This window comes from Ictalurus punctatus, chromosome 16 (genome assembly GCF_001660625.3).
Source record: "Ictalurus punctatus breed USDA103 chromosome 16, Coco_2.0, whole genome shotgun sequence".
In the NCBI taxonomy this organism is placed as follows: domain Eukaryota; kingdom Metazoa; phylum Chordata; class Actinopteri; order Siluriformes; family Ictaluridae; genus Ictalurus; species Ictalurus punctatus.
Window position 1 is genome coordinate 7,587,421 of NC_030431.2, and position 13,386 is coordinate 7,600,806.

At 38.3% G+C, this 13,386-nt stretch overlaps 1 protein-coding gene across 1 annotated transcript in view; it reads right to left on the reverse strand.

Annotated features, from left to right (window-relative positions):
• Positions 1–9,867, reverse strand: part of LOC108276519 (seizure 6-like protein) — a 124,596-nt gene extending 114,729 nt beyond the window's left edge. Inside the window, exon 1 of the mRNA XM_017488264.3 lies at positions 9,593–9,867. Coding sequence (XP_017343753.1) covers positions 9,593–9,677 — 85 coding nt within the window. The 5' untranslated portion in view covers positions 9,678–9,867. The remainder of the gene's footprint in view (positions 1–9,592) is intronic.
• Positions 9,868–13,386: the final 3,519 nt, after the last annotated feature.

Sequence of the window (13,386 nt, forward strand, 5' to 3'; positions counted from 1 at the left end):
GTCAATGTATAACATGATCAGACAATAAGTTGGCTTTATCATAAAACTTGCCTCAGGTGTTACCTCTGTTTGCAGGACTACCAGACTGATAATATATAAAACTTTTTGGCATTCTAACATGAGATTAGCCTAGTTTTGCTTTGGTAGACAAGGGGAAGCACAACTAAGATATCACTGTAAGGGTTTTGCTGCTACAGTGCCAAATACGTTAGCTTTCCTTATGTTCTGCTCATGTCGTGTTCACGTAAACTAGAACTCATATACACATTTATACACCTTTGTTTTCCTGACTCAGCATGAGAGGATGGTAGTGTTTCAGTTTCAAACCCTTAACTGGTAAAAAAAATAATAATAATAATTTAATAAATCGGTGTATATCCATTTTTACACTAACTGTGTGAGCTAGCGTTTGGCAGAATTGAGACCTGTCAGTCAATAAAACACAAGTATTTCCATGTATTTTCCTGTAAATTCTGTCTGATTTGTCTCACCTCTGTTCACTGAAGATAAAATACAACACTGTTCCAAGTGAAAAATTATTCAGGGCTAAAAAAAAATCTTTATGACTACAACCCCAAATGGTTACCAGGTTACACTCCTAGTAATCGCTTTCTTATGGGTGGGTGGGTCTGGAGGGGGCAGGGGCATTAAGGTGCTCATTGGCGCCCCCAGGCTGGTGGCTCCCTATGCAACCGCCTAATTCACCTATGCCTAGAAATGGCCCTGTTGAAATGAGTAGGGTTAATGCAGATCCTGATCTTCCCTTGAGATTTCAGTACCCTATTCTGTTGAATCTATCTTTAAATGCTGGATAATAGGGAAACTTATTAAATATACGTACACATCCACTACAAAACACTCTGTCATGTACCGTTGAGAATACGGAAGCAGATGCAGGCGACAAATTCAGGCAGTATAATCCAGAGGAATAGTCAAAGTTCGTAGTCGAAAAACAGGCAAGGGTCAGGCGATCATGCAAACAAAACAAAACAGGGCAAGGCAGAAATCAAGGTCGGGGACATAAACAATGGTCAAAGTCAATTTGCAATAAACACAGTAGATAAAGCTTGGACAACTACAAAGAAACAAGTCAGCTGAACATTTACTTTGCAAAGTCTGTATGCATCCAAAGTCTCTTATATGCTGTGGTGAGAGGGCGATAATAATTGGCTTCAGGTGTGTGTGATCAGAACTCCGGGGAAGGTGAGCGCATGCGTGTGTGGGAAGTGTAGTCCTCAGCGGCCATGTTTGAAGTAAGTGTTGCTTATCCGGAAACCGAGTTGTGGCTGGGCTGAGATATGACACACTCCTCTTCCAATTTCTTGTCAGATGATGTCAATCCACTGCCACACCAATGTCTCTTTGATGGCTGATGTAGAGTCCACTTGCTTATATCAGATAACAAGCCCTTGCACTTTTGCAATTTTAAAGCTGGCAAATTCATTCTAGCTGATTTTGGTGGTACAACACAAAAGCATGTGTTTTCAAAAAACATTCAAAAACCACTGACACACGGAGGATTTTCTTTTTTTGTGTGTTACTGCCTCCTGAGACAGAACAAAATTGCATTTTTAGTATTTTTAGTCCAGCATTAAAGTGCAGCATTATAAGTTCTGCCAGGAAATAAATGGAGTTAACAGCCCACATATAGTCATTCAGGCTTTTAGGGAGTACAGGGACTCAAATACACAAAAGGTTCCAGAAGGACTGAGGCAGAGTTCTTAAATGTGGCAGAGGTAGAAGTGATAATTCACTTAACCTGGAGTTCTTCAATGTGGCAGATGTGGTAATGTGTTCCAAAAGTGTTACTTCACTATAATTCTTTATCATACTATGAATAGTCAGTGTCTCTAAACTGCAGCTCAATCTCTCTCTCTCTCTCTCTCTCTCTCTCTCTCTCTCTCTCTCTCACACACACACACACACACACACACACTGTACTCACATACTGGAGAGACTTGGGTCACGCTGTGCTTTTTTAAAAATAAGTCTGATATCTATTCCTTTCTTTTCATGTTTAACTGACCCTATATAAACATGAGTCTATAGTTACATCTAAGCATCCAATTATACACATTTCAGTCAAATCTCAAAAGTAATTACAAATTCCCTCTATCATAACTGTACCTTAAAATCAACTACCAGCCCAAGTTACTAGTTAGATCATGGCTAGCCATACTCTGCAAGTAACTTAGCTAGCTATAATTTCTTACACCTTTACAATAACAAACAGGCTATGTGCAATTGTGGTAATCTTTTGAGTTACATTAACAGACTGATAATACCAGTTGTTTGTTTTGAATTCAAGTATGAAATTCTAACTGAGTTAATGGATTGAACAATTGCTAATTGTTAACTTGCTGAACACTGACAGATGTAGCTTACTAATTACCCCTTAGCTAAACATTCATATACTGTAACTTACAACACTGCACTCAATATGTGTGTATTACTAGCACAGATATAAACATAATGTTAGGCTAAATTGGGAACCGATCTCTCCTATCGGATTAACTGTCTGTTAATGGAGCCAAAGGTCTAATGTTAACTTACACAGCAACTCAACTTTCATAAAAGCTGTTCGGAAAACCTCAACCCAATATTAAACCTTAAAATTTTCTTCAAATATGATGTTTTCACCAATTGCAAAAAGAGCTCTTCAAGCTGCGGAAATATATTCTCTTCTTCTCTATGTTCTTCTTATTCTTATTCTTCTGTATCTCGCAACCAACATTAATAATCACTCGTCCTCGTCCTTGATTTGAGTAATGTGCCAAGCCACTGCCAAATGTCAAAATAAACGCTCCTTTCAACAAGAGGTGAAATGCAAATGAGATTTTGGGGTTGGCACCCAGGATGCGAGATGTTCAATGCCACCCCAGACACCCCTCTGGCTCCACCTTGGTCTCATCAGTCAAAAGGATATTGCTCCACAACTTTTGTTGTTTGTTCAGATGCAATTTTGCAAACCTAAGTGATGCTGGCATATTTTTTTTGGAGAGAAGGGGATTTTTCCTAGTCATCCTTCCATGAAAGCCATATGTGGAGGTGTCACGTAATGAAGGCTGGAGACAGATGCAAGTGCAGATAAGAGCTTTATTGAAGAGAGGCAAAACGTGAATCAAAGGTGTGGTCAAAAACAGGCAAAAGGTCAGGCGATCGGCAAACGGGCGAGAACAAGATCAAAACTATGAAACATGAAATGAGGAACAATGGCTTGGTAAACAGAAAACACATGTAATACTTCGCCCTGAACATAGACACACAAGGGGTTTTAATACCAAACGTAAACAGGGAATAACACAGAACAGCTGAATACAGTGATGACACATAAGGGAACAACCAATGACAATACAGGGGTGGAGACAGGACAGTAATCATAACAAATGCACACATTTCAAAAGTAATCAAAAGTCAATGTTACTGTAAAACCCGGAAGCACACATTCACGCTTCGAGCTTCAGAGCATGCTGCGTGCTCCCGCGCTAGCATGAGGGGAAATCGTGACAGGAGGCAACATGTGGTTGAGTGCTGGTATCTGAATGGAGGGCGAAGCTGTAAAAAGTGAGTGGTAAGGATCTACACCTGTCTGGGATTCTGCTAACGAGTGTTCTGTGTTTTAGTGAGCGGTGGCAAGGATAAAGAGGTAAAGAGGGGAGAGACAACAATGAAGGGAGAGAGAGGTGAGCAGCACAGAGTCACGTGTATGCACATGTGTATCAGAGTTTCTGCTACAAAATTTAGGTGCTGTAGGTCACATGATATAGATCTTGGTTTTTTCTTTAAAAATCTGAGCAATAAATGGTCTGACCTTGGTCTGAATTTGCTGAGACACCCACCCTTGAGGAACTTGGCAACTGTCTTGAAGGATTGATTGATCAGCAGCAACAGTTACTTCTCTGAGGGCATGGCTGATGTCCATTCTTCTTGGCATGATGTAAACACACACTTGAGTGCTCCAGAACACCAAACTGCCAAAGGTTCGGTTTTATATAGGTAGTCGCACTTTTTGATGACTAATTAATCTAGTGCATTACATTAATAACATCTGACTGTTAATAACTCTCTTAATGATTGGGGAAGTATTAAGGGTATACTTTTTTTTTTTTTTTCATTATTGTTGTTGTTTTGTTGCTGTCCCCTGAGGTTATTTGTTTGTTTATAGAAGTTGGTGAGGATCACACAATTGTTATTTAGGTCTTGATAAATAAAAACATAGAATTGAAGGAGGGTGTAGTTTCTTTTTCCCATGACTGTATGTAGTAGATAGCCTGGATTTTCTCTGGATAATTTTTGGTACTATATACTGTACTCTCATTCATTACTGCAAAAATGCTGCATTTTGCAAATTTTTCAGTTGGTGGATGTACACACCCCTTCGTGGATTGATGTAGTGGTGAAGGGGCTTGTGTACTTCACTGAACCTCAGGGCTATATCAGTGGGAGACAAATTTAACACACCTCCAAAAGGACTTTTTCTGAGTGGGGTTGAGGACACTGATAACAACCATTAGTGATGTTTGCTGCTGTGTACTGCTAGCAGTGTAGTCCTCATGTTGAGTTTTACATTTAAAGAGGACCTATTATGCCCCTTTTTTTTTTTTACAAGATATTAATATAAGTCTCAGGTGTCCCCAGAATGTGTCTATGAAGTTTCAGCACAAAATACCCCACGGATCATTTATAATACCATGCAGTAAATACCCCTTTTTGGATGGAAACAAAAACACACTGTTTTCGTGTGCGTTTCTTTAAATGTAAATGAGCTGCTGCTCCCCGCCCCTTTTCCTGAAGAGGGCTGTGCTTTACAGCTCATACTTAGGATACTACGGCAATGACAAAGGCAGGTAAAAGTGCATGTTGTTCGCGAGCAGCCAATGAAGACCAGAGGTGGGTTTTTTTTTATTATAAACCCACATAGGTTTGTGCAGGAAGTAAGTCTGGATTTACTGACAACTCATTTCAGGCTGTTCAGAATTGGTTCTTTCTTTTGGGAGACAATAACTCCATTTGTCATGCACTGTAATTTTTGAAATTTTGCAGACTTTTTACATTCACAAACAGCTATATTACACACTACATGAAAGGTAATATCTGAAAAAGAATTATAGGGGCACTTTAAGATGTTTTTTCAGGTTGCTTATTTTGTAGGAAGATGCTGTAGTAGTCTGCTCTGCTATGGCTACCATCATTAATCATGAAACACAAATGCAGACTGCTGTCATTATGTGTGCTCTCTGCATTAGCATATCGCACACTACGCTTATGTCACATAGTGTCACAGGGTATTGGATGTTGGTATCAGAACATGTTTTTCGAGTATGTGTACACAAGCAAGGTATCAATACCAATACAACTATCTGGACTGATGCATCCCTACTTGCGACTATAAGTGTTAGAAATGAGAATGGTTTCCAACATGGTAAAATTTTCACATTTTCTATCTTATGTTGTTCTGAAGGTGGTGAAGGGTTGATGGGCTCACTCTCTGTGATAGGGCGAGGTCTTCTGCAGTTTGGAAGAACAGCTGTTGCTCCTCTGAATTGAGAGAAGCCACTTGAGGAGGTTTGGGTTTTTATGGTTTAGGGAAAAAAGATGTAAATTAATCTTACTGAACTCAAGTCAAAACACATTTCTGAGATTATAGGTTTATAAATCCTTGCCATGAGATCCTCATATATCACCAAAACAGTAACTTTAAAGGCTGTTATTGTATAAAAACTCAAAATGTATGCATAATGTTCTACAATCACTGACGCAATTTTTAGAATGATTGTTATTGGAGATGCAATGTTTTTACACAATATTACAATTTATACAATATCTTGAGTATTCAGTTAGACCATGTTACCATAACCATGCCTGTAAGATCCTGGAACATAACATCATAGCTCTGAAAGAGGACTGCCAGGACATCTTGTTCACTTTCAATTTCATTAAGAAGACTTATTTGGCACATGAGTCGAGGCTCATATAACTAGACAGCCTGTGAGCAAGCAAGCAAGTGACTCTTTCTGTGATTGTCTTTTAGTACTAGTGCTTCCATATGCATGATCAGGACATTTGTCTGTTTAAAATCCCTGCTGTCCCAGCAGCCGATTGTCCAGAAATAAACTCAGACAGTGACATTGCAGGGGCTCTAAGGCATCTTGCTTATACTTTGTCTAACACTTGGGGTGCCTGGCCAGTTGCTTTGCCTGTAGTAGAGACTGAACTTCACAGTCAGTCAGTGAACTGAACAGTCTACCAAGCTGGTTTGGGTCTCGCACCTTTGTGGTCAGAGCCTTGTGTGTGTTAGGGGTTGAAAATTAACTAAGAAATTTTTAAATATGATGCCAATTGATGAATTGTGCCCTGGAAGTGTGCTCAGGCTCTAATCTGATGCAAATATTTTTTATTGGCATCCTGTTTAACACTATTTGTTATTGCAGTTTAAAAAAAGCCAACCTTGAGTATAGGTATTGGCTGCTACCTTTTTCTCTCAGGGAACCCCAGACATAAAAATGCTGTGTGATTTGAAAGAACCACAACAGACCATCATTTCAAAGAAGGTACAAGATCTCAGAGCTGCTTCGTTATTCATGCTTAGGAAGAGCTAGGGGCTGAAAGTCTTTTAGGTTTGGTTTGGATTTATTCCTATTTTAAATGTGCTTGCATATTTAAGAAAAAATAGAAGTATCTAACTACAGTAGGCTACCTAGTACATAAACTACATTAAGGCAATGGCTGTTCATGCCTACTGAAAATAAAAGCTCTCGAAAGATTTAAACCAACTGCTGTTTGTTTTCATCCTGAGTTTGAAGGAATGCAATAATTTAATTTTTGGACCATGAACAACAAATCTACATTGTTCACTCTATTATTCCCAAATAAAGACAAAGTCAGTGCTATCTATATTTTCAGTCTACTGTATGCATGAAATATCCCATAACCACAAGAATTATATTTTTCTTCCAAAAAAAAAAAAACCTTCAAATTGTTTCAGGATATTCTTCCTCTCTGTCTCTCTTCTGATATAGTACATGTGTATAACAAACAAGGAGAGTGAAGGAAGCTGTACAGGAGTGATGGGATGAGAGCAGATGGACAAATTCTAGCCGAGTAAGTTCAGAACAGACACTAGAGCCGGGGCCTGCTGATAAAAGCACTGTGACAGCTCAGTAGAAATACTGAATTCAGCTTCCATTAGCACAACTGCACTAATGCCATGGTAGTTCCACTCATAAATTTGCTTCAGAATTGTTCAGCAAATGAATCATCCAGGGTTACTTGGTCTGTAAGTGAATTTCACTTAATTTCACTGGATCCAATAATGCAAATGTGCAAATGCCACCAAACATGATAAGAATGAGAAAACAGGATGGAGCCAATGACTCTGGCCCTGCAGTTATTATCTAACATATTGTCGAATTTCAATTCTTTTACCAATTGTTCCATGATATGCCATTCACTGACCATGGGTTTAATACAGCCAGTCACTTGGACTTAATGTACTAGTCTGTCTTCACAGGCCAGGCCTAATGGTGAAGCCAGTGACTTATTGCTTTCTTAATACTTTCCCTGATTCTTGCATTACACAAAAAAAATCTATGAATCTGTAAATGAAGCTCTTTCTGATTACTGATGATCAGTTTAGTGACACGTGGTTCCTGAGAGATTTAAGCAATTCTACCCAAATTATTTATTGCTGTAAAGGTCCATGTGAAAGAATATTTTTTAAAATATATCGTTCATTGGCAAGCTTCATTGTGTCTTAAATGATTCCCCACTTTTTAGGGAAAGAAGTGGGCTAATCATGTGCCACATTCACGAAAATGTCTCGACCAATTCTACTTTGAAAGCATAGGCGCTGATCCCCCCAGCATCCATGGAAATGGTCTACGGAAAAACACGAAATATTCTACATAAATTTTAACCAATCAAAAAATCTTTTGAAATTCGGGAAGCTCTCTGATTGGTGTATCTCACCGGTCGCTATATCTACCATGCTTTCTATGGACATAGATAGAATACCCGCCTTTTCAAAGTGGTGGTGGGCGTGATTATCAAACCGTTGTCATAAGGTCACTAAGTCTTTGCATTTTTTTTTTTTTGTCTTTTTTTTTCTTTCTTTGCATTTAACATACAAATGGACAGGTTTGTAATAAAAATGAAAAATTCAATTGACACAAGCTTCTCTTCAATTAGTAGCAGTGCTGCTGCTACTTCAGATGACCAGTCGTCATCGACATCATCATGTAAAGACAACAGGAGCAGTGAAGCCGGGAGGCAAAAGAATTCTTGAACATATCGAGATAACTGTAAAAAAAAAAACTTTCATCTGGATAGCATACGATGCTACCAAAAACAATATAATTGTTGCATGAGCATGTTAACCGTTTCAAGTTATCGCAAGTAAACACGCTAAGTGTGCATAATATTTTTCTTATAGTCTATAGAAGCTGTCAAAATGTTTTATACAAATTTCTTGTGTCTAGTCTCTGCTTTTGTAACTTAAGATCTGGAGCAAGATGAATTATTCATTGTGAGTTTGTTAAAATGTTTCACATTATAAATTGCTGAATATTACACACACACACACACACACACACACACACACACATATATATATATATATATATATATATATATATATATATATATATACACATACATATATACATATATGTATATACATATATGTATATGTATATATATATACATACATATATATATATATACATATGTATGTATATATATATATATATATATATATATATATATATACATACATATATACATATATGTATATGTATATATATATATATATATATGTATATATATATATATATATATATATATATATACACATACATATATATATATACATATATGTATATACATGTGTATATACATATACATACATACATACATACGCACACATATATATATATATATATATATATATATATATATATATATATATATATATATATATATATATATATATATAAATAGAGAGAGGGGGAGCACCGGCAGAAGCAGAAATCGGCGCCTATGAGTCAGTGTTGCATTTACGATCATTCAGATCAATACGAGCTACCATCAGCCCGGAAACCTACCGCTGCTTCACACAGGTGACATCGTGTTTAAGGATAATTTTAATTTAGGTTACACCCATGGAGCTGTGTAAATGTATGCACCCATTCACAAAGCAAGGATCTCGGAGTTGAGATCTTTTGTTGATGCGAATTATGACAGCGCACCAAAATAACACCGCATTTTGTTGTCTCAGTGTGGGCAATGACCCCTCGTCGTCCCTGAGACCACACAAGAACATCATGTATGAAAAATGGGCTACATATGGGACTCTGAAAACCGATTCTCACTCAAATCTTTCTGCATAGCCCATGCCGCGTGTGACGTCTATATATGTTACTTCCACAGAAGCACGTAAAATACAGTCTTCTGTCGCAGAATAATTCGCACAGAGTAATCGGCCAAGCGAAAGTTTCAGAAGTGACTGCTACAATATCATGTATGTGCATTTGTAGAATGAAAGTCAAGAGCCTAAGAACAGCATTTTGCAATGTAAGCGAAATCTGAATATTACCTTGGGTCAGGATGATTCCGCATAGGAAGCCCACCCAGACCGCGGCGATTAAAGCATCGCTTTCAACAGAGCGTGTGATTGGCATGACGAGATGCGCGCACGCACTAAACAACGCAGAAATCCAGTATCTGTGATACAGCTCCGTGAAACCGGCAGGATGTAAATGCAGGGATTAATCGAGGAGGGAAGATGTTTCCGAGTGACCATTACATTTCGGATCCGTTCCCCCTCTAGCAAATCTCTCTCTCTCTCTCTCTCTCTCTCTCTCTCTTTCGCTCACTGCAGTGTCTCGCCGTTCTCCCTCCGCGCACCTCCTTTCAATAAAAGTTGCCCCTTTTCTGTGTTGCCATCGTGAGGTCCCAAAACTGGATTTCACTATAATATTATACTGTCTGATAATCACGTTATATTAATGTGTTAGCAGACTAAATGTTGGTTGTTTGAAAGAAAGAAAGAAATAAAGAAAGAAAGAAAGAAAAGAAAAGAAAAGAAAAGAAAAGAAAAGAAAAGAAAAGAAAAAGATACAAAGAAAGAAATAATGAAAAATATCAAGGCTACTACTGCCTGCTCATAAGTCGTACTGAGTTCACACTTAACCAACGAGATTTTCACTGGTGTAGCCCACTAGAAAATGTAATAAATTTTCTAGTGATAAATTTAATAAATTTTCTAGTAATACATTTTCTAATGTAATAAATATCAATAAATATCTTAAACAGAATTTAAAACAATATAGATTCATTAAAAATAAAGCAGAATGTAAACCACTATAATTTCAAATACGTTATTTGAACCAGTTAAAATGTTTCATGTTGATAATTTCGACCAATTAACACCATTCTACACGTAGATTCCGCCTTGATTGACAGATGACAGCGAGAGAGTGTTTTTGTTTTTGTTTTTGTTTTTTACTGCGCGGACAGCACACAGCACACTCACTCTAAATTGTATATAAATCATTTTATATTTACCTTATCAATTGTGCTGTCACCGTTATTGTTTCAATCCACGACCTCCTACGTACCCTTTAGTCTTCTGATGTCTGGTCTACACATCATCTATATAGTACATATTTCATATATGCTACACTAACATTTAATTTTATTTGACAAGGTGCTCAAAAATAAAGGCTCCTCAAGGATGGTTTGGTGGTTAATGGTGTGTCTAAAGGTTCTACTCTTCAGAACCTTTACTGAGTGGGAACTTTATGTTGTAGAGTTCTATATGGAACAATCTTCATTTTGTTCCACCAGAAACACAAACTGTTGAACCCTATTCTGGGTCATTCCATCTCAAGTGGTCCAATAATTAGTTGGTTATTTATTTATTTATTTATTGAGTGATTACCTCTATGTATTGGTATTGCAAAACAACCATTTTTTTGTTGTTGTTGTTTTTTTTTTTTTTGTTGTTGTTGTTTTTACTTGGTTTAACTACAATGGCCATCTTTGTGTCACAAATTTGTGTCACAAATGTGACATTTGTGCATAACATAATCCGGAATTAGATACCATTGCTGAGCAGAACAGACCAGAATCACATGCCAAGTCATGTGAAAAAATAGCCAGGTGCCTGAATTAGTCCTAAAAACGGAACCAGTGTCCTGGGAACACTGCCCAGGAAGCTCATAAAGAACTCTGGACATTTTAGAGATCAGGTACGAGAAATCAGTGCTCAGATGACATATTTTGCTTGTGATCAAGTGACTATCAAAGAGCTTTGTTTTTTAACACCTATTAGCTGAACGACTATACTTTGTGTGATGATTACTATTAATGTTTCAAATAGTGTTTGGATGCAGAATGTGGCCAATTATTAAAATCAGTTAATTCATTGACAGTTGAAAGATGATGATGATGATGATGATGATGATGATGATGATGATGCAGAAAAGAACAATTGTTTTTCCAAAGAATTTAATTGTTAGCCGTCTTGCTGAAATGGAACAAAGGAAAGAGTGACCAATTCATAACAAAGATGGTTAAAATCTATGCATAGCCATTTGACAGATAGAATGTCTCTATTCACTAATTAATCTGGTATGAGATGAGGGCTAATGTTCAGGTCATAAAGACTTAACAAACACATTCATGGTTCAATTCATTGTGGTTTCTTTTAAGGATTGTGATATTTGTTTATGTCTCTTCCACTGTAGAATTTATTTCAAAACTGTATTTCACTGTAAAAATGTAACACATTTCAGTTTCATGTTTGCCACTACTGATATACCTAGAGAAAAATGAAAAAGTTTGAAGTGTAAGATCATGGGTTTGAATCTCAGGAGTCCAAGAAAGCATACTTGGCCCTGCACTCTAGGTGGAAAGAATGGCATTACTCTCTCCATTGAGCTCATGTACAGTATCTCACAAAAGTGAGTACACCCCTCACATTTTTGTAAATATTTGATTATATCTTTTTTCATGTGACAACACTGAAGAAATGACACTTTGCTACAATGTAAAGTAGTGAGTGTACAGCTTGTATAACAGTGTAAATTTGCTGTCCCCTCAAAATAACTCAACACACAGCCATAAATGTCTAAACCGCGGGTAACAAAAGTGAGAACACCCCTAAGTGAAAATGTCCAAATTGGGCCCAATTAGCCATTTTCCCCTCCCTGGTGTCATGTGACTTGTTAGTGTTACAAGGTCTCAAGTGTGAATGGGGAGCAGGTGTGTTAAATTTGGTGTCATCGATCTCACACTCCCTCATACTGGTCACTGGAAGTTCAACATGGCACCTCAGGGCAAAGAACTCTCTGAGAATCTGAAAAAAAGAATTGTTACTCTACGTAAAGATGGCCTAGGCTATAAAAAGATTGCCAAGACCCTGACACTGAACTGCAGCACGATGGCCAAGACCATACGGCGGTTTAACAGGACAGGTTCCATTCAGAACAGGCCTCGCCATGGTCGACCAAAGAAGTTGAGTGCACGTGCTCAACTTCATATCCAAAGGTTGTCTTTGGGAAACAGACGTATGAGTGCTGCCAGCATTCCTGCAGAGGTTGAAGGGGTGGGGGGGGTCAGCCTGTCAGTGCTCAGACCATACGCCACACCCTGCATCAAATTGGTCTGCATGGCTGTCGTCCCAGAAGGAAGCCTCTTCTAAAGATGATGCACAAGAAAGCCCGCAAACAGTTTGCTGAAGACAAGCAGACTAAGGACATGGATTACTGGAACCATGTTCTGTGGTCTATTGAGACCAAGATAAACTTATTTGGATCAGATGGTGTCAAGTGTGTGTGGCGGCAACCAGGTGACGATTACAAAGACAAGTGTGTCTTGCCTACAGTCAAGCATGGTGGTGGGAGTGTCATGGTCTGGGGCTGCATGAGTGCTGCCGGCACTGGGAAACTACAGTTCATTGAGGGAACCATGAATGCCAACATATACTGTGACATACTGAAGCAGAGCATGATCAGTATGCAGTATTCCAGCATGATAACGACCCCAAACACACCTCCAAGATGACCATTCCCTTGCTAAAGAAGCTGCGGGTGTCTCCAGACCTAAATCCTATTGAGCATCAGTGGGGCATCCTCAAACGGAAGGTGGAGGAGCACAAGGTCTCTAACATCCACCAGCTCCATGGATGTTCATGGAGGAGTGGAAGAGGACTCCTGTGAAGCTCTGGTGAACTCCATGCCCAAGAGGGTTAAAGCAGTGCTGGAAAATGATGGTGGCCACACAAAATATTGACACTTAGGGACCAATTTGGATGTTTTCACTTAAGGGTGTACTCACTTTTGTTGCCAGCGGTTTAGACATTTATGGCTGTGTGTTGAGTTATTT